Source organism: Haliotis rufescens, unplaced genomic scaffold, assembly GCF_023055435.1.
Source record: "Haliotis rufescens isolate VD_foot unplaced genomic scaffold, xgHalRufe1.0.p SCAF_15, whole genome shotgun sequence".
NCBI lineage: Eukaryota > Metazoa > Mollusca > Gastropoda > Lepetellida > Haliotidae > Haliotis > Haliotis rufescens.
Window position 1 is genome coordinate 368,414 of NW_025963835.1, and position 26,295 is coordinate 394,708.

The 26,295-nt window shown below is 37.9% G+C and overlaps 2 protein-coding genes across 4 annotated transcripts in view; one reads left to right on the plus strand and one right to left on the minus strand.

The window, feature by feature from the left end:
- Window positions 1–15,763, minus strand: part of LOC124142106 (beta-1,3-glucosyltransferase-like) — a 28,497-nt gene extending 12,734 nt beyond the window's left edge. Inside the window, exons 1-9 of the mRNA XM_046510392.2 lie at window positions 15,614–15,763; window positions 12,098–12,142; window positions 9,319–9,440; window positions 8,700–8,785; window positions 5,432–5,540; window positions 3,431–3,567; window positions 2,083–2,158; window positions 1,569–1,682; window positions 899–968 (exon numbers count right to left, since the gene is read on the minus strand). Of these exons, the coding sequence (XP_046366348.2) occupies window positions 899–968; window positions 1,569–1,682; window positions 2,083–2,158; window positions 3,431–3,567; window positions 5,432–5,540; window positions 8,700–8,785; window positions 9,319–9,440; window positions 12,098–12,142; window positions 15,614–15,662 (808 nt within the window). The 5' untranslated portion in view covers window positions 15,663–15,763. The remainder of the gene's footprint in view (window positions 1–898; window positions 969–1,568; window positions 1,683–2,082; window positions 2,159–3,430; window positions 3,568–5,431; window positions 5,541–8,699; window positions 8,786–9,318; window positions 9,441–12,097; window positions 12,143–15,613) is intronic.
- LOC124142105 overlaps window positions 3,689–26,295 on the plus strand; it is a 36,207-nt gene continuing 13,600 nt past the window's right edge. The window contains exons 1-9 of one of the 3 annotated variants that reach the window (XM_048396002.1): window positions 3,689–3,833; window positions 5,079–5,209; window positions 8,934–9,003; window positions 18,010–18,186; window positions 18,953–19,091; window positions 20,101–20,361; window positions 21,281–21,415; window positions 23,357–23,486; window positions 25,291–25,390. In XM_048396002.1, coding sequence (XP_048251959.1) covers window positions 18,124–18,186; window positions 18,953–19,091; window positions 20,101–20,361; window positions 21,281–21,415; window positions 23,357–23,486; window positions 25,291–25,390 — 828 coding nt within the window. In that variant the 5' untranslated portion in view covers window positions 3,689–3,833; window positions 5,079–5,209; window positions 8,934–9,003; window positions 18,010–18,123. Of the gene's footprint in view, window positions 3,834–5,078; window positions 5,210–6,979; window positions 7,147–8,933; window positions 9,004–18,009; window positions 18,187–18,952; window positions 19,092–20,100; window positions 20,362–21,280; window positions 21,416–23,356; window positions 23,487–25,290; window positions 25,391–26,295 lie in introns of those variants that run through there. The other 2 variants (XM_048396003.1, XM_048396004.1) reach the window with 2 other exon arrangements.

A 26,295-nucleotide genomic window follows, 5' to 3' on the forward strand; every position in this document is an offset into this window, starting at 1 on the left:
TATTGTAATTGGGTTATTACATTTTTCATTGGGTAACCAACATTTTGTCACTTATCTGTTCATCACTCTATTGGGTTTTTCCACAAAATGAGTAAGCATTTTGAGATTTAAAAAAGAAAAGAAATAATGTTGTAGATGTATATAATGGTTCCAAACATATGCTTGACTCGGAAAGTAAATTAGCTCGTAATTGTGTTTCGGAAATTAGCTCTTCTGTATGATTCATTGGGTATTTATGCGTGCTGTTTTCAAACAATTGAGTATTTTATTTAAAGCATGCATTTCTGTACGCAAGTTAATTGAAAGTAATTGGGTTTTGGATAGTTTTGGGGGGTATTTTACGCAAATACGCGGCTTATCTGAAGCTCTGTGACCATGCTCACATGGAACTTATGATGTTTTTCGTAAAGATGAATCGTTTATCCACATAGGGTCTTAAAGAAGTAATTTCCAGATCTGCCTGTATAGTAATTTGTGTGTTTGTATGGTTCATAAGTGTACCAAGAGCACGAGAACACACAATGACAAGACTTACAACTTGTTTCCGCCGAATGAGCAATTAGGATTGTAGAAATACCAAATTTGAGCTACAGATCATATGAAGGTTAAAGCACAAAACATAAACAAAGATTGCGACATACATTTTGAGCCCTGCAAATTTGTCAAGGTACTCGAGATTTGAATTGGTCCCTAGCAACCTATGCTGGTAGTAAAAGGTGGATTGGGTGGTGAGAATTGGTGACTTAGTTGATAGCATGTCATCATACCTCGACAAGGTGGACTGTTGCTCATTATATCAACCACTGGATTGTGTGGTCCAGACTTGGTTATTTACATATAGCTGGAATATTGCTGAATGGAGCTTTAACCAACAAATACACACAAAGTCATCTCCTACCTCTGTCTGCATGGAATTTGCCACAGGTTTTCACAGCAATACTGAGATCATCATCAGGAATAGCAGCACCCTGTGAGAATAGTAAGTCAAGATGAACACAGCTACAAACAATTGTTACATGTCAACCCAAATTAAAACGATAAGTTTACCCAGTAATCTGTACGTAAAAAAATGTAGTGTGAAACAACCAAACAACCAACAAATGTATCACAAAATTCACTGGGTTTACAAATCAATACAAATTGCTGCACAGCATTTACCAAGGCGGTACACAATAAAGAGGTAGTACAATATTCCATGGCAGTATATAGTATGATGACAGTGGTCAGTATCAAATACAAAAATACAGTGGTGATAGCAAAGTCAATGATAATAAGATCTTTCCATCAAGAATAGAGTTTAGATCATAACCTTTGGTGTAAAAATAAATGTTTCTTCTTATCCCACGATATGTGATTCAATATCTCAATCTCTACTACCACTAACTTGCATCTGCATTGAATCCCTCTCTAATTTCACTGGACAGCTACTTTTATCATTGTGTTACTCGAATCATACCTAAAAGAATTGTAGCTAATGGGTCCAGCAAATTTATCATTACAGAATGGAGATCTCATAAACAGGATGGACGTCACGTCAGCATCATGTTGCCAACTCATGCAGTACTCACACACTGAGGAAACCTCAAGTTGTCGTATGTTGCACAATCTTCTGAGTCAAGCACGCAGAATTCTGTCAGTTCTGTCAAGTTTGTAGCTAGTTTCTCTGACAAGTACCGAGCAAACTGAAACAGCAGGAACAAGGTTGTTTGATACATACACTGAACATGACATCACTACATTAAAATGTCCATCAGTCCTATGACCATCCCAGATTTGTGGAGTATAGTTCATTGAGAGGCAAGTGAGATATCATGTTTTGACACAAATACTTTTCTATCAATCTAAGACTAGTGGAACAGTGTACAGGCTGGCTTACATTTTCCATGGCTAACAGATTGATAAACATCAAAATGAAAATAAGAATTCCAAACTCCCAATGAACGCTCATAATTGTCGTTTAATTATTAACTTTTCGAAAGAAGGTCAGAAATACATTCTGAATTTGAACCCCAGGGCTTGTCAAAAGTTGTATTTGCTAGTATTGAATTAAAATGCATATGTGACCTTCTGCCATCTTCTCACCTCATGTTTTGGGTCAATGTTGAAGTCAACTGAATTCAAATCAGCTGCTGATAGATCTATCATCATTTCTGCTAACCTTTTTAAAAAGCAAATTAAAACTTTGATTATCAGTCATTTTAAAATGATGAAGCATGTGTGCTGCAATCTCCTGCAAATCTGAAAACTTCCAAAGTTTATCTCAAACATATTACAAAGCTAGCTGGGAGATCACTGACTTGAACTGCTGGTCAGTTTTATAAGTGTTAAATCATATTTCAATGCACTTGACACATGTTTGAAGGAAACATTTTTTGTCACAACAGTTCTTCTTCCACATATCTATGTTGACAAGTAGCGATCTGGATATTCAGTCAGATACAAGGAGACTCTGGTGTTGTTGGTTTGCATTTTATGTTGTAGAATCTCATTATATTTCCTGTTACACTGGGCCTTTGGAGCCAATGCTTAAATCACAAGGCCACCCTACCACCATTCAACTCATACAAAGCAAAATACTCTTCAGCAAGTGATCATTTAATATTTTTGGTGTGCAGCCCAGTTCTGTCATCCAAATCTGATGTTATATTTCGATATGATACCTCTCTCTGTGAAGAACTGAGGGGTGGGGTAGGGTAGGCAGTGTTCCCTGCTGGCTTTTGAAACTGCCAGTCCTGGTGGACTTGCAACACTAAAAATTACCAGTCCCCCCAACTTTCCACAAATAAATAAAAATATCAAAATTACCTGGCTTTAATTCTTTCGACATCTTGTTCGATTGCAAAGACGTCATCTCTGAAGTAACCTAGTTAGATCTACTTGTCATTCACACAAAGTTCAGACACAATTTACTCTTCTTCTTTTTTTTCATATTAATTTCTGGACGATGTCGCTTCAAATATATACTTAACCTCAAACCAAAGTGAAATGTTATTTCCTTGTAGTGTGTACTCAAAATGGACAACGGGAAACCCTGATGGTAACAGACAAGCTGACTTCGATAAAAAATACACATATTTGAATATCGCGGGTATTTTTTTCAACAACAAAAATTTATATGGTACTTTATTTGCCGGTCCACAGGGACTGGCAGTCACATGAATTACCAGTCAAAACCTAACTTTACCAGTAAAAAAACAGGTAAATACTGTTAAACGGGAACACCGGTAGGATAGAGTATGGTATGGTTAGGTTGAAATGAGGCTTAACGTTGCATTCAAGATTATTTCATGTACATGTGTGTGTATGCGTGCGTTGGTGTGACTGCTTGTACGAGTCCAGATTTATATTTACTATTTGCTTCTATGTAATCACAAAACATGTTCTACAAGTTCAACGAGTTACCCTTGGCTCGAAGTTCACTGCGACCTACCTGTTTACCAGTGGACGACTGATAAGAAAGCCAGCCCTTAAATCAGGGAATGCGAAGGCTTCTGGGTCCTCAAAGCCATAGAAGTGATGGATAATACTTATGTGTGAGTCATGTAACCCTCTCCCAAGGAATACATCCTGCAAAAAAACACATATTCACAGTAATAATAATAGTCCATTTGTATGGTGCTTTTTTCATGCTGAATATCATGCTCAAAGCATGTTAATTCCCTCAATGAATCAATGCACTCAAATTTCATTCTCAGGTTCCTGGGGAGTATATAACGCATACTGCCTTACAAGGCACGAGAAGGTTAACAAGCCACATTACAATCTCATCCTACCGGGTACCCATTCACTGTTTGGTAAACAGAGGCATATTTTGAACAAAGTCACTTGTACAGGTATAAGTTTGTTTGTAATTTGTTGTAAACACCAGAGTAATGTATTTTCCTGCTATATGGTTGAGATACCCTGTATTTTGCAAAAGTGAAATATATCCAATACTGTCTGAAATTGAAAAACATGCTGTTTCTTAAAATTAATTATATTATATTTTTGTGTTAATATTTCACAGTCAAGATATTTTGGGGGGAATTTACCCTTACCTCAACCCCAACAATGATTACTTTTTGTTATTCTGCCTCTTTGGTATATTGACCTAGAAAGTCTATAAAACAAGGAATTAAATCAGTTTGGTCCAAGAGGTTTCGGAGCAGTGATTGAAATAACTGAAAATACTTTTATATTTTAATACCCTGAAACCACTTGGCACCATCGCCATATTTTGGAAGTGATGTCACCAGTTCCATCTCTCTCAGCACTAACTTCACAAAGATATCTCTCGCTCATGAACCAAGAAATCCACAGCCAATTATGTCGGAATGAGATCTATATTCATACAAGCAAACCCTTGATATATTTAAACTAAATAAGTGAACTTTAGTAGGAAGACATGTTTTCCTGGCTTGTTTTTGACATGTACAGGTGATACAGTCATGAAAGGGAGTAAGTGAGTGAATTGGGTATAATCAGACCCAGATGAATTCTACTGTCAATTATAAAAATTCTGCAGTCAAATTACCAAAATTTGACATTTCAAAACATAAAATGATGCAAATACATATGTATAGCCTGATATGTATCAACAGTTAGATGGAAATGTGGTTTATGTAGTAGTAATACCACAAGATCTTTTAAAAGTGAGAAGGATATATTTCAAATTTTGTTTTATCGTTGAATTGTTGATTGATTTGTATATTTGGGTCGTATGTTAAATGTTTGGACATTATTCGAGTGAAAAATGAGATAGAATAGCTTTGAAAATACTGAAAATTGGTGTGTTCATTGAAAATAAAGGGTAAATTTTATGATTTTTCAACAATTCAGCGGTAAGTTACATTTTCTCACAAATCTCTTCTCTTTCTCTGCAAATCTCACATCACAGAATCTCAGAACTCATCTGGGATTGTTTAATGGCATTTTGAACAGTTTTCCAGTTATATCACGGCATGTCAGCTTGATGTGTGAAGAAAGCCTGAATTGATGCAGGTCTCAGATGTTTACCACTTTGATGAAATCCACAAGCATAGATATGGTGTTGACAAACCTAGAAACATAATAGGGGGATTTGAACCCATGATCATAAGTTTCAGGTGCCTTGGACGACTGGGCCCCCGATGCCCCCCATTTGAATCAGAGCCAAGCCGGAGTTATGGTGGATGAACAGATCCAGTCTGGTGATCATGAAAGAATGGAAGCACAAAACACTGGATAATTGGTGAAGGGACACCTGGAGCTTTACTCTGTATTAATTCCCTTTCAGAGCTTAAAAGATCACAAATACAGAATTTATCTATCTGTTTATCGTTTTAAAAGTGCATCCAGTTGTCACGTTTCTAAGCATGAGGCATTTATTATGGTGAATATGGTATATATAGTTCGATCACATTCAATGATGGTGACCAGACATCTTATTGAGCAATCATACTGATTACAATACCTTTGAGGAGTCGAAACTTTTCAAAACATTCAACAGTTTAGGTAGCTTTATCCTGGTTTCTTCCTCACAGAAAAACACCCATGGAGTACTTGGGAAAACATTTGAAAACCTGGAAAATAAACAGATATACTTGTTGTTGTTTGATGTTTAACGCTGCACTCAGCAATAGTCCAGCTTAATGACAGCAGTCTGTGAGCTTCAATCTACGCAACTGGGATAAGCTGACATGTATCAGACACGTCAGCGATCCTTACCCCCCGATCCTGTTAGTCACCTCTTATGACAAGCATAGTCGCCTTTTATGGCAAGCATGGGTTGTTGAAGACCTATTCTACCCCGGATAAAACAGATGTACATTTCCATCAACTTATATTATTTCCAATCTTTGTTGTCCCCTTCTGTGAGCCCTGGGACAGAACTAGTTCACAGTATTCCAATTAGGTTACGCTGCCCCTCTGGGAATTCTTGAACAGAACTAGTTCCCTGTTCCTTGGAGGCCATCTTGCCCTCTTGTGAACTCTGGGACAGAAGTAGTTCCCAGTACTCCAGTAAAGCCACATTGCTCCATAGGGAATTCTGAAGCAGTACTGGATCCAAGTATTCCATTAAGGCAACATGTCCCTCTTGGAATTCTGGGACAGAGCTAGTTCCCAGTATCCTATTTAGGACATCTTGCCCCTTTGTGAACAGGGACAGAAATAGTTCCCAGTACTCCAGTAAGGCCACATTGCTCCTCAGGGAATTCTGAGGCAGTATTGGTTCCAAGTATTCCATTATCCACATTTTTCTTTCCTTCGTTTACAGATATTTATGTAAAAAAATAACCTGAGTAGGAGAACAGATAAATAAATGAATAATAAACATGTTGAAATATTTCTCAGTCAATTCCTAAAGACTGATGGGAGAAAAATTAACATTTTTAGCTTGGCAACTTTTGAAATCGATGATTATGTTACCTTTGTACAAGAAATAAAAACACTTGGCAGTTTGTATCGTTGTGTCATCAGTAAAATACAACTTGCTTTGATAAGCCATCACATTACTTATAACAAACATTAACATGAATTAAAAAATTTCTAATTCCCATTTGGAATCTTTTACTAACATTTATTGACTGGGCAGATCTTGATAAATCCTTGATAACGTTCATCTATGAAGATACAGGGATACTTCTATGGTGGGGCCTTGAGCGTTTAGCCCCTAAATTTGAAAAAAAGTCCCACAGTTTCAAAGACAAATGGGCATTTTAGCATTGTGCTGTATGAGTAAGTGTGGGTGTACCTCTGCAGTATTTAATATTTTCAGATAAAGGGCCCATGTCAGAAAATTCCTGATGTGAACCCTGAAGATATTGACTGCCTGTCAGTGATGTGTACAATGTAACATATGTCATCATTCAATATGTAATCCCTAATGACAACAACCATGGTGATTAATCATGACATTAGGCATATAATGAACTAACTTACTCAGTCGCAGTTTTTGCAAACTGTGTCATTCAGTGATCAATACATACACAGTTAACTCAGACATATGAATATAAGCCCTTCTACTACCTTGTTGGGACCCGTGAAGATCCGGGGTAGAATAGGTCTTCAGCAACCCATGCTTGCCGTGAAAGGCAACTATGCTTGTCGTAAGAGGCGGAATGGCTGGCTGTTGTCACTGCCACACTACTGGGTTTAATGGCAGATAAACTCAAGGAGGCCAAGTCGGTGAGCTTCTTGTTAACCACATTGTTACAGTTATCTAGCTAGCTTCAAGCAAGTGCAGTCAATTTGTTGTCATACTTGTGTCCTTAATTAAGAACCCGGGTAATCTTGATTCTCAGGCACTGTATGTTTGGTTAGCCAGTGACTCATTGGGGAGGCAAAATTAGAATGCTCCCCAGCAGCCTATGTTGGTCGTTAGGTTTGACTTAATGGATCAGACTCGGTGACTTGGTTGATGCATGTCATCGACTCGATGATGTAGATTGTAGCTCACAATATCGATGACTGGTCGCTGTCATATCACTTGAATACTGCCCTGTGTGGCATTAAACAACAAACAACAGTATCCCGTGTATCATATGTCCATTCTGGCCTGTGAAGATCCGGGGTAGAATAGGTCTTCAGCAACCCATGCTTACCATAAAAGGCTTGTCGTAAGAGGTGACTAACAGGATCGGGTGGTCAGGCTTGCTGACTTGGTTGATGCATGTCATCGGTCCCAATTGCGTGGATCGATGCTCATGATGTCAATCACTGGTGTCTGGTCCAGACTCGATTATTTACTGACCGCCGTCATATAGCTGGAATATTGCTGAGTGCGGCGTTAAACAACAAAGCAAGAAAACATCTAGTCCCTCTGGAGTTTCACTAGTCTCAGACTAAAGGACTAGTGGTTATGTCTATCCTTGCTGGTAGTGATGAAAATGGAAAGAAAACATCATATGTTTTCAGGTTTTAGCCAAATATGATGACTAATAACACTGGTTTACTATTGTGTATTGAAAACATTGTGGAGTAACATATACTCTTATTCTCTGCAACATTTGGCATATGTTGTCCCACACAGTTAACATGACTGAAACTGAATATTTGTAAATCAATGTATAAAACAGGCCATGCATCGATGCAGTGGTTCTGAAACCATATTACTACAAAGTATCTGCAAAGTGTTTGAAATAAACAAATTGCCAGGCTGCCATCAAGACCCAGGGACTTCAGAAGCTGCATGCCCTGACAAAACTTTTTCAGGTTAGCATATTGTGCTAAATAAAAAGACACATAAATGTACTGCAGGCCATAAGGGCATATACAAATTTGAGTCTACGGGCCTGACATGAGATCCCCCTGCCACAGGCCTAAGGGAAGGCGCTTATTTCGAACACTGAATTGAGTATACCGGTAACATGTATCTGTTTGTCATTTGCATTAAATAAGTGAACTGTGAACTTCAAGGTGAAATAAAACCCATGATATATGCCAACAAGTCCCTAAATGATGTACCATCCGGGGCTAGTAAATTAAAGTTAATGGGTTTTTTACAAGCCCAAATATTTAGTTTGGTCCATAAATTTTATTACAGACTATATTCGTAAATTTTAAAAAAGAATAGAAATTAGCACCAGCCTGCTAGCATGTGTCAGTTTTGAATTTCAAAAATAATTTGGAGGGGAGTGGGATATTGCTACGTGTGATCACTGTTTGATCTAGGAGACTTCCTTCAATAATTTCTATCACTGAAAAGAGGTATTAAACAATCAGTGAGATGAAATACTAACACTGAAAATACAGGAAATAAGGTCCATGCTCCTAGTTCGGGCAGGCCCTCTGTCTCATGTAGAAGATACAATGCTGGACGATCATCCTGAAACAATGAATAATCACATCATACTTTACCATATTGTTCTGTAGATGTGCCCATGCTAATTTCTCAACAACAAAAAAAGACACAAACCAAACAAATTATTAAAAAGACGTGTTGAATTTATAACATTTTTGTTGTTGTATTACAGGTATTTGTTGGTTCTGTTTTATCTCAGTACCCACTGGTAGACAGGCAGGTCATAGTGGCCTTGTGAACAGGTAGGTCGCGGTGACCTTTTACACAGTTTCAGCCATATATTTATATTGATTTTGGTTCCTGTCAAATGGCAGATAAATATTAATCAACATAATCTGTAAAACTAGAAAATAAATTCACATGGCCTTAGAAATGTAATAGCCTTTCATGCCCACAAATGAAAAAGATGAAATTTGAAGTTGTCTGGTCTGATAACATTATTATTATCACAAGATGGGCAGGGTGGTTTAGGGTGAGGTTTTTATAGCAATGATGTTAATCAATACTATACAAAGTAGTCATTTTTCAAAACATCTATGAATAGTTTATATTCTTACCCCCTTTAAGTTTAATTGCTTGACTTGTTTTTCAAAGTCCTCCTTTAAGAGTTGCGCCCTGTTGGCATGGTATGTATTAGGCTGGGATATCACAATGAATGTAATATCCTTATACGTAACATCTGAAACAGAACAAGAAGATAAGAGTGAGTGAGTGAGTGACTTGGGTTAACGCCGCTTTGAACAGTATTCTAGTTATATCACAGCGGAAAATCTGAAGTGATGCAGGTCTTAGACATTTACCCCTTTGGTGAAACCAACGAGCATGGGTATGATGCTGACAAACCTGGAAACATGATTGAGGCGAACCAGGATTTGAACCATTGATCATATTTTTCTGGCGTGCCCAAAGGACGCAACTCTGCAAAGCAGGGCGCCTTAAACGCCTTAGACGACTGGGCCACCTGTGACCTCCCTGACAATAAGACAAGAATTACAAAATGTCAAAGAACATTTTGGAGAGGCATGTGCAAGGAAATATCTTAAAAACTAATAAATTAAATTGGTTTGATGCACAACCATACATACTGTTATGTTGTGTGAATCGACACTCATGAACACATCACATGTGACATCATAGATCCATGACTCGAGATGCACCATTTGTCTTGTGCAGGATAAGCATTTAAAGTTTGGAAATTACGTGCAGCATATCATGATAAGAATATAGACACTCTGTAGTAACACATGAGTGGTTGTTAGTTTTGTCATTCAGATACACATTAGAAATATTTCTTCTTTACGTACATACATCTCTATATGATTCTATGGTTCAGTTGATATCACATAACCTATTGCTGTCTCCAGCTTGTTAGAAAATTTGGAAGTTTTGAACTTTGATTATATCTCATTATTAAGAGAGTTAATCAAATTAGATCTCCTTTGTGCAGCATTAAACAACAAACAAACAAATAAACTAGTCTCAAGAAACAAAATCTCAGAACTCTGAATACTGTGGCATAATTTTACAAAAATAAATTATGTGTTGCTATAAAATGTAATAGGAACATGTGCACATAATTTTAAAGTACCCACAGTTTGATGACAGAAAGCATGACAAATTACACTTAACACATGGATTAGTGATATACTGTAAAACGTGAAATTAATGCGTCTCCAAAAGAATGCGACCGCTGGCCCCTAGCCAAAAATGCGACTCAATATGAATGCGACACCCCCTCCTCTCAAGCATCAGTGGATTTATATCTAAACAAAATGTCCTCTGTCAGGTTTACAGGAGAATCCTCACCTTAATCCAACCTTACATTAATTCAATCACACACCAAATAGCACCGCTTATTAGCGCTGAGTAGAGTACTTCAGCTAAAACAATGCGTGCGCGCTGGCTCGTGTCGGCCTTTGATGCAGTCGCAAAGAACAAAGACACCGTGTTGGGTGGCGTCTGTCTGGACTTGCAGGTGTGATCAGTGATGACATGAGTGAGTAGAACGCTTGTCTTGACCCCAGCAGTGACAATTCACAGGATGTAATTAGTGTTTGAATGACATTGTTTATATACTTGTTACAAGTGCTGCTCAATAAACATTGATGTGGAATACATAGTTGTTTGTTTTCAGCGTATGTCTAATTTGGTTTTTCTGCTATCCAAAATGTCTTATTTTTTGGTTGATATAAATGCGATGTTTAATAATGCGAGCAAAGACCACTCGCATTTTTCGCCTTTAATTCACGCTCGCGTTAATTTCACGTTTTACAGTAGGATGGTACATAAAGCCAAGGGGTATTGAGCTCAGAGATCGATGTTGCATGGAAAAGAAAGGGTTAATCAGACATAAATTGACATTTTATTTACCTGCACTTGTTGAATGTAGACATATATATTAGGTTGCACATTTCAATAACAAGATGCACTGGTGCTTGTCTTATAATAGCTGAATTAAACCATGATATTGAATCATGTATCACAAAAGTGTAAACCAAACAAAATCCTCAGAACTGTGGAAAATTCTCATCCCTCAATACACACGTAACACATGTAATAGTTCTTACAAACATCTTTACGCCAGATGACCTATGATGACTTATTACCATGTCTTGTTGGGGTAGTTGTCGGCATAGGTACAAGAATTAATGTACATCTACAAGTTATAATAATATATACCTCCAGAATTAACTCTTATTATGTCTCATGTTACCAGCCCTTTAGCATGTTTATGTCGCTTTGACTTAGTGGAGAGATAGGGTCTTAAGTCTTTTGGCAAATATTTCCTAAGGATAGCCAATATAATCTGAAATAAATACATATTTTGTTGAGTTGTGCCTCATATTTAGGATATGAGAGGAATCATGCTACCCAATGTACAAGACTGTGTGAGAGGTACATATTTGTACCTCAGGTACAGTTTTGTGGTCCGTGGTCTAGTGGTAGAGCGTCCACCCGGAGAGCGGGGATCCAGGGTTCGATCCCCGGTCGTGTCATACCAAAAGACGTTAAAAGATGGTACTTGTTGTTACCTTGTCTGGCGCTCGGCATTAAGGGGCTTAAAAAAAGGACTGGTCGGCTTTGAGTCAATATACTGTGTCTGAGTGGGGCATTCATGTTAAACTGCGGCATGGTATCTCAGTGGGCTAGCACTATAAATCGGCATCAGTCCTGTCTAATACAAGCCGCCACACACCCACACACCCACACACCCACACACACATGCATGCATGTCGCTAAATAAGTGCAATAATCTTGGATGCGACATTTAACCCCATTTCAACTCACCTCAGCTTAAGAGTGTAACATAATTATGATGGTAAATGAAATGAATACCTGTATGCTTTCCTGCTCCACTTGCAGACAAAACTGTTGTCAATGCTGTGAACAAAAAGACTTGAACAGATCACCACATATACTCAGATTCTCTATATTCATGGTATTCTATTTTCAAAATTTTCTGTGAATGACATTTCCAAAAAGTAAAAAAATCCAGCTGCAATACTTTCATGAAATTCATCTCCAAACTGGCATCATTATCGAGGTGGCCACTGCTGATAATTGAAAGGCACATAAGCAATTGTTATGCTATGTAATAAGTTGTTTTCTAGCATTTTCTGGTGTGTGCAAAACTACTTCACTTTGCGCACCTCTGTTGAGCGTAATCAAAACAGTTAATGAATAACCATTTCGACTTGGCAATAAATGTTGTGTCCATCCGTTTTGGGGTTATTGGAATCAGGTGTTGATCCTGCAAAGTGTATGCTGCAAATTCAGTGTACACTTAGGTGTTAGTGCATGTACATGTGAAGGTTAAAAAAAAGGATTCTTTTTTATCATTTTAATGGTGTGAATGTGCATAGTTTCACAAATTCAGAATACTGCAAAAATAACGTTGCCTTTTCTAATTTTACCAGACATGGTAGTCATGTTCATTGTGGGAACTGGACAATCCGAACCCCCAGAGATCCGTACCCAAACTTTTTGGGGCGGATTTCGTACCCAAATGTTAGAAAACCCATCCCCTCTCATAACATCACAATTTAAAGGGGCACTGATCTAAAGAAATTCCCCAGGACTGGTTGTTGCCTTTGTTTTTGTTTTTTCCCCATGAGTACCCTGATGATATGCAACGCAACTGAGCGTGACAAGAGACTGGGCTACCGTCTGCAAGGACAGCAAAATAAACTTTGGACAATATGTTTTACTCATTTTTGAACACTGATTGGTTAACCGTGATCTATTAAGTTTTCGACAAAGGGCCCATGTTAATTAATTTCTTCAGCCTAAAGAAACAGACAAAAAGAACGGCGGGGCTCATCGGTTGTCGTCATTTGGAAATACCCCTGATTGTTATAGTTTAAAAAAAAGTATCCATGCAGTGAAAGCATTTTCAGATTTCGGATTGCCTTGATAATACGATTACTACTCCCTTGTTGTCATCCATGTTTTCTGGTATAACCCTACACTTGTGTATTTGTCGTCATTCACTTGATGCTCAGTTAATGAATTTATTACTGGTATCATTAGTGGTAGCACCACTCCGAATACCTGAAGAAGGTTCCCATTTGGCATTTATTGTGTCTGGGGTTATTATTCAATCTAAATTCAGGTTTGAAGTGAGGTGAAATGTGTGTTATGTAATATGCATGTGGCAGCCCAGCAAGAGATGAATGATCAGTTGATTTACTTTTTTTGGTAAATCAGCGGATCGTTCGTATTCATCAAAGGATTAACAGAAAACACATTGATTGATTAATCACTGTTATCTTGCACGGTGGATATCTCAAAAGTGAGCGTTAACATGTCTAGGTTTACTAAAACAAAGGGTATACACTCATATCCTTGCGTGAAGTGCCGATGTAAAAACAACATACTTTGTTCAAAGGGTTAACTGATAATACGTTGATTAATTGCTCATTGTTATCTAACTCAATTGATTTTTTTAGGAACCGTGGACGTTATGAAAATAGTTGTCATGTGGGCTTTTTCAGCCAACGTTTGGGACTTGACAGCTATGTGAAACACCTGAAACAATCTAAGTGATCAGTTGGGAAACGAACATAATTTTCTGAAACGATTTATATTTTAAAATATTTGATTGTTACAGAGACACGTGACATCGAATACATTTCTTTGTAAAGCTGCAGACGTTTGGGATATTGTTCCTTTGTGTGGATATTCACGAATACATTCCTCGAACAAGGAAGCTGCCTAAAATTATACTCATAAATTTGGTAGGTTGTAATTATGATATTCGCATTTTCTTTTCCTTCATATGCAGTAGCATTGGACAGGTTCATTCTTGTTCCTCTACGTCTTGGTTGGGAAATTCTTCGATGCGCGATAGACGTTGTTTTCACAAGACTTTTCCTTTGTATATTACAGTCAATTTGTAAAATGTGATTCTCTCAGGCAATTTATAAAATGTGTAAATAAGTTGCTGATTTGCTAATCGAATATGCAGGGTTACTTCACAATATTTGGATGAAACGCACAAGTTTTATTTTTGTAGCGTATCTGTAATGTTCGTTGTGTATTTGATACGCTTGGATTCTATTTTACTGCGTATTTCTGCATTCTGATGCGTAATTTATAGATACACAGCTTATCTGGAGCTCTGACAGATGGACATATTATTCAGTCAATTTGTAATATAACTGAATATTCAGGCGTTTAATAAAGTGAAAATTTTGCACATTTTGACTGTAAAAATATAAACACGATAAAATAAGCAATGCTCAGGAGAAATATTTACTTTGTGTTGCAAGTCAAGATAGTGTAAACGAAAATGGCACAATTACCAAGCAAGTGACTTATCAAAACTTTGTCACCATTACCGATGCTACCCACAAATATACCTACATTTCCTTATTATTTCCAAAACTGTAATTCATTTTGTTGATCAATGTGACCATACGTCCCTATTCTATCAATAAAAGTGACAAATGCTCTTACGAATTGCGCAGCACAGGTTGCGAACTGTTTCTGCTATATCATCCGAGTACTCACGGGGAAAAACAATAACAAAGGCAACAACCAGTCCCAGGGAATTGCTCGAGATCAGTGCCCCTTAACATGAACATACTAATTAGAGACCTTATATATGATATATTAATGACATAGACAGGTGAGTTTGTTATTGGTCTCCAGATAGACTTCCACAAACAGAAAACCAGGAAATACAGTGTACCACGCTGCATTCAAGATGTATCATATTTATACAAAGTTAAAATACTAGACTAACATCTAGTCTCTGAAATGAACATATCGTACATAAAAAAAACAGTTGTTCAGTTATTTTAATAAAAATATAATAAAAAGGAGCCCAGTGACTCTCTTCATTTTCAGATACTGCAGTGATCTAGACTTGCCAAACATTATAGACTTGCATGGGCTGTATTTGATATATATTTGTATCAGGGTCTGTAAGACAGACTATTAAAACACGAACGAGTCCCGACTCAGTGGAGTTCGCTACCTGAAAGTTGTTACCAGCTGGTTACAATTAAATCTAACCTATTACTAACAACACACTTTATGCCTTAAAATATATAGGCTCTTAAACTCGTAGAGACAAGTTTGAACGTGTGTCAATTTCAAGAAGCTTCTATTTTCTAAAGAGCAGTCATTCATGAATGCGTGGAAAGTAGGTGAAAGGGCGTCAGCCATGACCGAAATATTTAGGCCCTATAGCAGACGAAACTTTCACCTTCTCGCACATCCTGCGATTAAATTGCTATCTATTGCATGGATGTGACAATTACTGTTTCATTCATGCGAGTATACCTTAGTTTATCCAAAGCTACGAAAACAAAACAAATAAATATTTTAGTTATTATTGAAACTAACCTGTCAAAGCGAGGAGACAAAACTTTGACACGTTTGAAAACGACGCCATTTCTGCAAGCCGGGAGTCGGACCGTCTATATTATATACACGATATCGTGCAAATAGTGGGCAAACTCCCTTCTCCGCCGTGAGACGCGAACGCTGATTGGTCTATTAATTTTCCTACACAATAAACCTGGTTCCCGGTCTCAGTTGCGCTACGCTACATTGTATATTGCTCCCCAAAATGTTAACTCTACACCGTAGTGCGGGTATCGTTTCTAAAAAGATATATCAAAGATAATAAAAAATTCTTTACTCGATGATAAAATTGTAATTTCTTCTCTAAACATCTGTGAAGATATAAAGGTTTGCTACGGTAGATAAACCAGGTATCACAGTTAGTTAAAAGTTTTGCAGACATGTTGGGAAAATGGAGATCATAAATATTTTGAGTAAACATACTTTACCTAATGAGATATTAGTTTTACGAACCAGAATATTTATAGTTTAGTTTTGTTGAACCAATTAAAATCAAAACATAATTCCCCTATTAAAATACTACAAACCTTCTGTTAAAACACAATTTACGAACTTTCTGTAAAAGAGCAAGCTATCTGAAGCAAGCATTTATTTTCCGCGTTTATATTGAAAAGATCAGGGAGTTAACTCCCTTGGAAAGTGTTTACGTGCGCTTCAGTCGTGTACCTGACTGATGCAATCGGGTTGTCAAAGCAAGCGGAAACATTTTGTATTGCATACTGTCTGTTTGAATGTATCATGTCAATTTGCTGCATGACTTGCCAATCCATTCAATAATTGGAATCCATTTTTAAAAATTAGTAATTTTCCAAACCCATCATGCACAAAGTTCAAACGCGTATACAGAGGATGTAATGAAATTCCCACAAGCGATATGATATGTATATATATGCTTCTGCTGTGTTCGTAATTTACAATGTATTGATAAATAATGAACGTATCGTAAGTGTTCTTTATGTTTTAAAGAAGTTTATGAATTAATTGTTTTCATATATATTAAAAATGTCGCACAAGCATTACTTAATTTGGAAGATAGAAGTTTCAATGTTAGAGTTCGTTTCATAATTGGCAGAAATTTCCGTTCTAAATTTGATAGTTGAACGCATATTCAGTTCGGTTGTTACGCAATGATCATTATGATGTGATCTTTGTATCATATGTTTACGATCGAAAGGTGCTGAAGATGACCGCAATTCTGTTGCGTAAAACCTTTTTTTGCGTTGACCCAAACGTCCAAAATCTCTTAGATTACATTTTGCTAATCTTGACAAGATATGATTTGTTGAAAACAGCGGGCACGTTTCAATGCATGTGCGTTACTTGATATTTTGCTCACGTATAAAGTCACTGCGAGTATATTACGCATAACTTCCTCAATTGTGTATATTGTTCACAATGAAGTACAAAGATGTAGATCATTATTGTTACAGGGCGGATCAAGATGGAGAAAGTCGACAAATACGTATTATGTGGTACCGAGTTGCATCATAATATAAACAGAGTATAAATTGATTCAAGCTAACTAATAAACTAAAATAAATACTTAACGTGTCATCGTACATTTAATATACGTAAATCTATTGCTCCGCTTAAACCCAGGAAACACTATAAAGTAACCTGTGAAAACGTAAAGTGTGTGACAAAAACATTTTTGAGTTTTGAAATCCACACAAATTCAGAGTTTTTGGATCAACAAGCCAAATTTTTGATAATTTTGATACGATAATGTAAATCAAGAACGTTTGGCATTTCAAAAGCAACATCAGCATGAATTCAAATGTTGATACTAAACACTTCAAACAATCAAACTAATGAAGGCGATTCTTGGATTTGATATACATGTATGTATCTACGTATGAAATATAACTATAAATGCATTGAATATGTGTGACTGTTTATCATAAGTCAAACTTGAAATCTAACTTAACCTAACATTTGGGAGGGAATCCTGCGTTTTCTCATATCGGTTGCAGGATTAACATCTTAAAATTAAAACCTTGTTCCAAAACTTATACTTTGACAGACAGTTAATACTTTGAATTGTTTTGATATTTTGCAAATAAATGTAATTGTTGGCATTTTCCTAGAATAAGGTTAATGAACTTATGCTGCTGGTTACATTTAATGAATTTGTCGTAATGAACAGACTTTGGCCCTGAAATCACATAAGAGACGAAAACTACAGATATACAAGTATTGGAATGCTTGGTTTGACCTTATGTCATCTGATAGGTTTGCATTTGAACAACCATGTATAACTTTAGTATGCATGGATGTTTTACGTCCAAATATTGTTGCATTCAAAGCAGAGATATATCTTGGATAATGTGTTATCACGATATCGTGCATATTGTGATAAATTGTCTGTTATACAGGTGTGCGTTCCTTCAGGTCTTATAGAAGGCATCAATTGATTGGACAGAAATTAGGCACTGGCCAATGATAACTAGCCTTACAAGTAGACCCTTGGTATCGAAGTTGTTTACAATATGGCGACCAAAGGCTACCCGAAGTGGTTGCTGGATTGTAAAGAAGACATAACAAAGTCAAAGGCAAGTCTCTTTTTTCTCAGACATGGTATTGGAAGAGAAATGAGATCCAGAAAAAAATACCTAAATCGCTAGATTACGATAATTAGTACCGGTTGGGATATTATTCATTTATAAATGTTTTGTGCCTTGAATTTCAATGGAATTTATATTTCTTGGAATGATTTTATGAATTATATATTAAATAGGGCTGAGGCGGGTAACTCGGTCGAGTGCGTACTGAGTAAGACCCGGGTACCCACAGGACTACCCAGACCCGTGGTTAGTCATGTGATATATTGTTTAATGACAAAAATTATCTGGAACTCTATAACTAAAAGGTTACACTACAAGTCACTAATGTTTGCATTTCTTTCTGACTATGCACCCATTCTTTCTGACTTTTCATATAGTTAAATAAAAGATATAAATTAAGTCAACTTCAGTGTATGCATGACCAGATTGTTTAATACATGTATCTAAATACATTTTGCCAGGGCTATGGTAAACAAAATTCCCAATTGGACATTTTGTACCTATCTCTTAGGACCTACAAGGGGTACACGGGTAGGGTCGTGTAATAGGGGGTTGGGTACCCGGGTAGGGTCGTGTAATAGGGGTGGGTAGGGTCGTGTAATAGGGGTGGGTGGGTGGATGGGTTGGGGGTTACTCGTCCCAGCCCTTATATTAAAACCATGGTTATTATAATATAAATTGGTAAAGACATCGCTTAAATTGTTGTTGGCGTTCGTGTTCATGGAATTATGAATGTGAACATCTCTTAATCCAGGAATGGAATGCATTTCTTCATGAACTCCATGATGCAATTCAGCAGCAGCTCACAGAAAGCCATGTTCAGTATTTTACTGACCTCTCTGAAGCGGAAAAGGAACTCTTTATGGAAAGGGCTACCAAGGCCATTGAAGGAGGTAGGAACAGCCTTATAAATTTGTTTTTGTAAGACAAGTACCAAGGACCAGTGGAAATTTTATTTCGCTAGTCCTCAGAGTTTGTATATAGTCCATGCTTGAACAAGACTTTGTTTACATTTTCTGTCAGTTTGATTCTGTTCCAATTTGTGGCAAAATCAAATCATTTAGAACTGATTGAGATGCTACTAAAATCAATGAGTTACACAATTGTAATTTTACTTGTTCTTAGTACAATTTAGTAGTCTCAGGCTAACATGGATTTCGAAGGCTTTATGAACAGATGTGAATAGAAAACATATCCATGCAGCTCTTTCACTCAGTGGCATCGGGTATTGGGTTTGTGGTAATTAATAAATTACTGCATGGAAGTTTTTCTATTTCGCCAACCCGTGTGAAATGTATGCAAGTCCAGGTCGTTAAAACAGGTCTAATCTGTAATTATGCATTAGTATGGATAAATTACTAAGGTAATATCACCAACAGATACTTCTACCCATCAAAAGCCTTTGATGACTGAATTATCTCATTCTCTTTGTTATGCGTGAAGATCTGGGTTAGAATAGGTCTTCAGCAACCAATGCTTGTCGTAGGAGGTGACTAACGGGATCGGGTGGTCAGGCTCGCTGACTAGGTTTATACATATCATCGTATCTCAATTGTGTGGATCGATGCTCATGATCCCAATCACTTGACTGTCTGGTCCAGACTCAATTATTTACAGACCACCATCATATAGCTGGAATATTGCTAAGTGCAGAGTTAAACAACGAATAAACAAACAAACAAAACAAGAATTCTCATTGTATAACGACTCTTAGGTCGAAGGCTGGACTTGGAAAGCACTTGGTACCCAGAATCAGATATCGGATGCAACCTTACTGCAACTGGGGTGACATACCGCCACCATGCCTGGATTGATGTTCACCTTATCAGTCTCTTCGTTTAACTCTTATGAAATCCGCAATTTAACTGTAATATTTGTCAACACTTTTTTCCCAAACTTCAGGATCAGTATTTGCTGCCCTATCCAGGAAGGTATCTTCCATGACAGATCAGCATCTAAATGAAGATGTCGCTAAACAGCTGATGGATGACTTCCCGCTCTCAACAAAGTCTGACCTTGTTATCGATTCTGCAGAGGAAGGTGCTCTCAGTCTATTGCGTCGCTGGCCGGAGATGAAGGCAAAGCTACATGTCTGTTTTAATCAACCTCTGCCGGAGGCAATTAGGCAGCTTGCTTGGAGACTGTACCTTAATAATCCTAAGTGTATGTATTTCATTGATAGATTTTTATCATCCAGTCGTAAGCTATTAAAGGGAGGTAAGTAGGATTCTCAAGAAAGAATCTGGGGAGGAGACTAAAAACATCACAGCCTTAGTATGTTTTTGGCGGATAATAAGACAAGGCAAACCTTTTGGGAGAATCTTTAAAATCTAAGCAGTGTTTTTTGTTGTTGTTAAAATAGTATTTAAACTTTTGTACATTTAATTACATACTCCATTGCTGTCACTGGATGGGGTATACATGAAATAAAGAAACCTTTGGGAGGGCCATTTTTCAGTATGTTCATCAGTGCATCCACCATATGTTAAATTAACAGTCCATTGCCATTTTTTATATTTTAATGTCAGAATTTCTAATTATATTTCCACATTAACTTCCAATAAGAACAAATAACCCCCTTTTAATCCACTTGACGTGACCTGTGAAGATCCGGAGTAGAAAAGGTCTTCAGCAACCCATGCTTGCCGTAAAAGGTGACTATGTTTGTTGTAAGAGGCGACTAACGGGATCGGGATGGTCAGGCTCGCTGACTTGGTTGATTCATGTCATCGTGTTCCAATTGCACGGATCGATGCTCATGATATCAATCACTGGATTGTCTGGTCCAGACTCGATTATTTACAGACCGCCGTCATATAGCTGGTATATTGCTGAGTGCGGCGTTTAATAACAAACAAACAAACAAAATACCATGACGTCAGTATGTAGAGATTTCTGTATTCGTTATGAATCATAGGATAGGTGTTATGTCCTTTGTAAATATGCAGACCATCCAAAGGTAAACGTCTGAAATGTATCATGTATGGTTTAGAATGAACAGGGTCCTGACCGACAGGGTTTCATTGTTTGCTACTAAGCATCCTCCTCTTGTGTATCATGTGTCATGCAACTGTTTTTTCAGTGCGGAAAGAGTACATAGATATTCTTAACAGAGATCCTCGCACTGCTATATCCCCCGATGACCTCGAGATCTCTCAGAAATGTGAGCAGTTGTTGGCATCCGAGTCAACGTTTGCAGACATTCAAGGGTCTGTCGGTGAGTTCTGTGGTCTGTGTCTTTAGGGGACTGATTACTGGTAAAACGATACACTGTGTCACACCATTGTATGTTCACAGTATTAGGGCTCTGATGGGTTTATAAAATGGACTTCAGGTTACACACAACCAAATGTTTTCCCATAGACTTCTATAGTAACGTTATATATTTTTTTTAAATAACTAAGCATTCAACAGCTATTACCTGTACGTGTGTGCACAGTTTGGCATTAGAGCAGCAATAAAAAAATAAAAAATGACAAGCTTAGCCAGCTCCTTTTCCGAGTACCTGAAGCTAAACACACCACCCCCAGTTTTGCACCAAATGTCACCTACTTGAAAATATCTGTGGTCACATTCAGCATAAGTCATCATGTTGAAAAAGACAGTACTAAACATACAAAAACATGGTCAGTTTTTACAACTGGATGGATGTACATTTGAAAGACCTAAAAATCTTACAGAATATCCTCCAATCACAGCCTGCAGATATCTCTCGATCTGCACTGAAGGCTCCCTACGAAAACCGCACTGTCCAAACTGGTTCTGATTTGGTGTAGTAGAACCTGTAGCACCTGTGTCTCAAAACGCAACCCGAACTTGAGTACCCTATTTCAGAGGTAATATGCCACACAATCAACATTTTGTCTAGTTTTTGTAGTATCATTTAAGTTTAAGTGCAGGTATACACTACCATTTCTCTGAAACACATGTTAGAGAAGTGAAGTTGTGAGTTGTGCTACTAAGGCCAAACTTGAGTAACCAACTCGAATAGCGACTCTCATGGCCATTTTTGCGACCGGGTTCCGTCTTAGTGCAAACGGGCATACCTAAAACAATTGTCAACGCATTGCGTTATGGTTCACAAATATTTCCCCATATATTATATATATTTCAGATGCAATTCAAAGCACATCTAGACATGCGGAATTATACAGTATGATTCAACACATTTAACTGTGTCTTGGGTATATTTTTTGATGCAAGACATATGTAAAATCAAAAATTATTTCTGAGGGATTCTATGATGAAGAACTTAAAATCATACGCGCATTCTGATTGGTTTGTTGTATTTTCGCACATAACATTCATCGATAGGGGGACGAGTCTTCTTGCAGGTTATGGAAAGGGGGGAGTTGTGACGAATGACTTGAGTATCTGACAAGGGGAGATAAATCACAGACAGAAATTTGGACACCTTACATATAAACCCAATCCCATTAAAATCAGATCTTAGTTCTCGCTACCACTAAACAAAGATCTGAGCACATCCCATTACAGGACATGGCAGAGCAGAATGACTGACAAGACGTCGACATTAGCCAATATGAAGGCAGCTTTCTCGTGTTTTATGACACTAGTATCAAACTGGCAACTATGCTTCGAAACATATTTTGACAAATTTGCGATTACAAATTTGAAAACTGAACAAATTAACATTCTGGAATGGCTAAAAGATGGTCTAGATTGTATGGATTCAGTCATAAAGCCACGAACTGTCTTTCTGAATATCCCTTGTTAAATTTTTCAAGGTTGCATGATTAGAAATCACATTCCCACTGTCACGTTTCTGATCTGGTAAGCCACGCCCTGGTTGGTCAGATGAAGGGTCTTTCTGAATTGACCCATAATGGGATGTCCCCAGGTCTTTGTTTAGCGGTAGCAAGAACTAAGATCTGATTTTAATGCGATTGCATATAAACCTATCATATTTTTTAGTTCACTTCATGACTAAAATTGGGTCACTAACAGGTTCACTAATGAATGTACCCTCACTCATACACTATTAAACCACAGACTTGTATAACGGTTATATCGGTCCGTGATCAAACAAACTGAATGAAACAAAAGAAATGCTGAATCAATATAGCTCATCAACGTTGATATTCAAAAAAAAAGAAAAAAAAGAAATGGCAACAATGCATCTCTGTTTTCTATGCAGGGGCATTCTATGCTATGAAGGCAGTGTTGTCATACCACCATGCTCGGCAGAAAACACATCAACGTTTACAGGACACAGACCACTTTCTGGCAGTGCCGTTCGTACAAGTAGCTTCAAGCACTCTGTCCAGGTAAGACATGGGGATAACCCGTGAAGATCCGGGTGGGAATAGGTCTTCAGCAACCCATGCTTGTTGTAAGAGACGACTATAATTGTCATAAGAGGCGACTAAAAGGATCTGGCGGTTAGGCTGTAGACTTGATTGATGCATGTCATCCTATCCCAATTGCGGGATCAATGCTCATGATGACAATCACTGGATTGTCTGGTCCAGACTTGATTATTTCCATTATATAGCTGGAATATTGCTGAGTGTGGTGTTAAATAAAAAAGAATTAAAAAAAACATGGTGATATCACAAATCTTAAACTGATTTTGTAACAGGCAAGTGACCAGTGTCTTTGGCCCTGTTCCACAAAGCTACCATAGTTCTACGACAGTCGTAAGTCTATGTTAAAGTATAGGAGTTACGACCGTCTTAGAGCTTCGACCGCGTTATATTTGTGTTATATCTTCCTTCTATTTTAGTAAATACCCTGGACCCATTCTCCACCAAAATTTCTTTTCAAATCTGCGTCAAATGTCACCATGCTAAGAACTGCCATGTAGTCATGTTACCTGTTCTATCAGGATTGAAACAAATGGCGATATCACCAGTACTTGACTTTATTTGTTGTGTACCATCTCAAACACTACTGGGAGCATTTGATAGCATGAAGATTTCCCTGTTGCAGTCACCATTGTCATGAAGATATTAGGGCTGGGACGGGTAACTAGGGTACTAGGGTTGGGTGGGTCCTCAGCAGGACCCGGGTACCCACAGGACTACTTGGACACGTGGTTAGTCACGTGATATATTGTTTAAATACAATAACAATAAAAGTCGCTTATATTTGCATTTCTTTCTTACTATGCATGTGTTGTTTCTGACTTTTATAGGTTTGGTAACGATATAACTTCACTCGACTTCAGTGTAGGCATGATCTGATGGTTTTATATGTGTATCTAAATAGCTTTTGCCAGGGCTCAGGTAAAACAATTCCCATTCGGACAATATGTAACTCTTGAGACCTACAAAGGGTACCCGGGTCGGTCAGGTCGGGTCAGGTCGGGTCGGGTAATACGGCATTGGGTACCCAGGTAGTAAATTTGAGCTCGTTCCATCCCTAGAAGATGTGGCATGTAGCTCCTTACCTGAAGAATATTATTCATGACATGTAGTCGTATGGATAGCTACTTTGTTGCTACTTCCTGCCCCTTCGTTCACCTGATAAATGGGAAAGAAGTAGCCATGAAACGGTGTGTATTTAAAGTAAAGAAGTTGTTATCCATAAAACTGCTTCAAAGTATACTTTTCATTTTGAAAAAGCTGTCTTGGTACTTTCCAGAAATAAAGAGTTTGTTCTCAGTTGAATGTCCAGTCTTGTTCACTGACTTGTCAAAGTTTACATACTTTAAAACAACACCTTTACATGATGTATCTGGGGGATGGAGGGTAGTTTAGTGATGAAAGCATTCACTCGTCCTGCCGAAGACCCGGGTTTGATGTACATGACTACAATTTGTGAAGCCCATTTCTGGTGTTCCCTTGATATTGCTGGAATATTGCTAAAAGTGGCGTAAAACCATACTCACTTCATACTCTACAAGATCTAGGTTTTGTTGAGTTATTCGATGCCTGGAAATTTCATTTAGAACTGATGGCTAGCAAAATCATGCATATTGATTTAGTTATTTACACAAAGCAGAGAGCATCTTCACACCCTGTTCCACACAAAAGAGACTCTCTCCCCAGCAAAGCAAAATATATTTTCGCACCCTACTCCAGAAACAAGAGTTGTCTGTTGTCTGTATGATTGTGAACCTACTTGCAGACGTGAGCCTGCGTCTGGTCGTCTGGTGGCCCAGCTGGTGGAGGAGTTCCTCACATACATGGAGTCTCGGCCGGGATTCATGGTGGATTCCGGATCCCAGGTATGCAGCATGTTGCTGTGCTTGTGTTCAGTGTACAAATCAGTCTGTCATGTATTTGGGTACTGTCCATGCATATGCAGTGTTAGAAATTGGCACTAGTCCTGTAGTCCTTACCAAACTGCCCAATAGTAAAGGTATCCTAAGGACTAGTAGAAAATGGCCCATTTTAAGGGTTTTGCTATATGTTATCATTATAAAGAAGGTGGGCAAAAACTGTTAGTTTCTAACCCTGATATGTCTAGTACATCTATCACCGTTGTGAAGCAAGACATAGACGTAGGTCACATCATCAAATACACATGAGCATCGATCAACAATGGGGATACCATGACATGCATCAACCAAGTCAGCAAGCCCGTTAGTCGCCTCTTAAGACAAGCAATGTCGCCTTTTTCGGCAAGCATTGGTTGCTGAATACCTATTTTACCCCGGATCTTCACAGGTCTGGAGTCGTAGGGGGTAGATGACCCAACACAACAGTACATGCTCAGACTAGCTAACATAATCTACGCTGCACATTGCATATCAGAGTTGGAAAAAAGATTTCAATATAGCAGTTGTTTATGATCCATAGTGTAATCTTGAACACGATGTTAATCTCCATGTCATCTCACCCCATGTCTTGGAGCAGTGTGGAGATGGTCATGAATATGCATGAGGGCATCTATTTTTAGATACGGACTCCTGTGTTGTGAGTGAGTGTGTGTGTGTGTTCAAAACCTTGCCTTGAGCGAGGCAGCTTTGTGAAACCCATGAGGAAGGGTATGGTGCAGACAAACCAAGAGTCAAGCAGGATTCGAACCCACGATCATAGGTTTCTGTCACACTTAAAGTAGGCAACTCTACACAGCAAATTGTGATGGGACACCCATGCTTCTGAAAAAACTTGTGAAAAATAGAGGGAA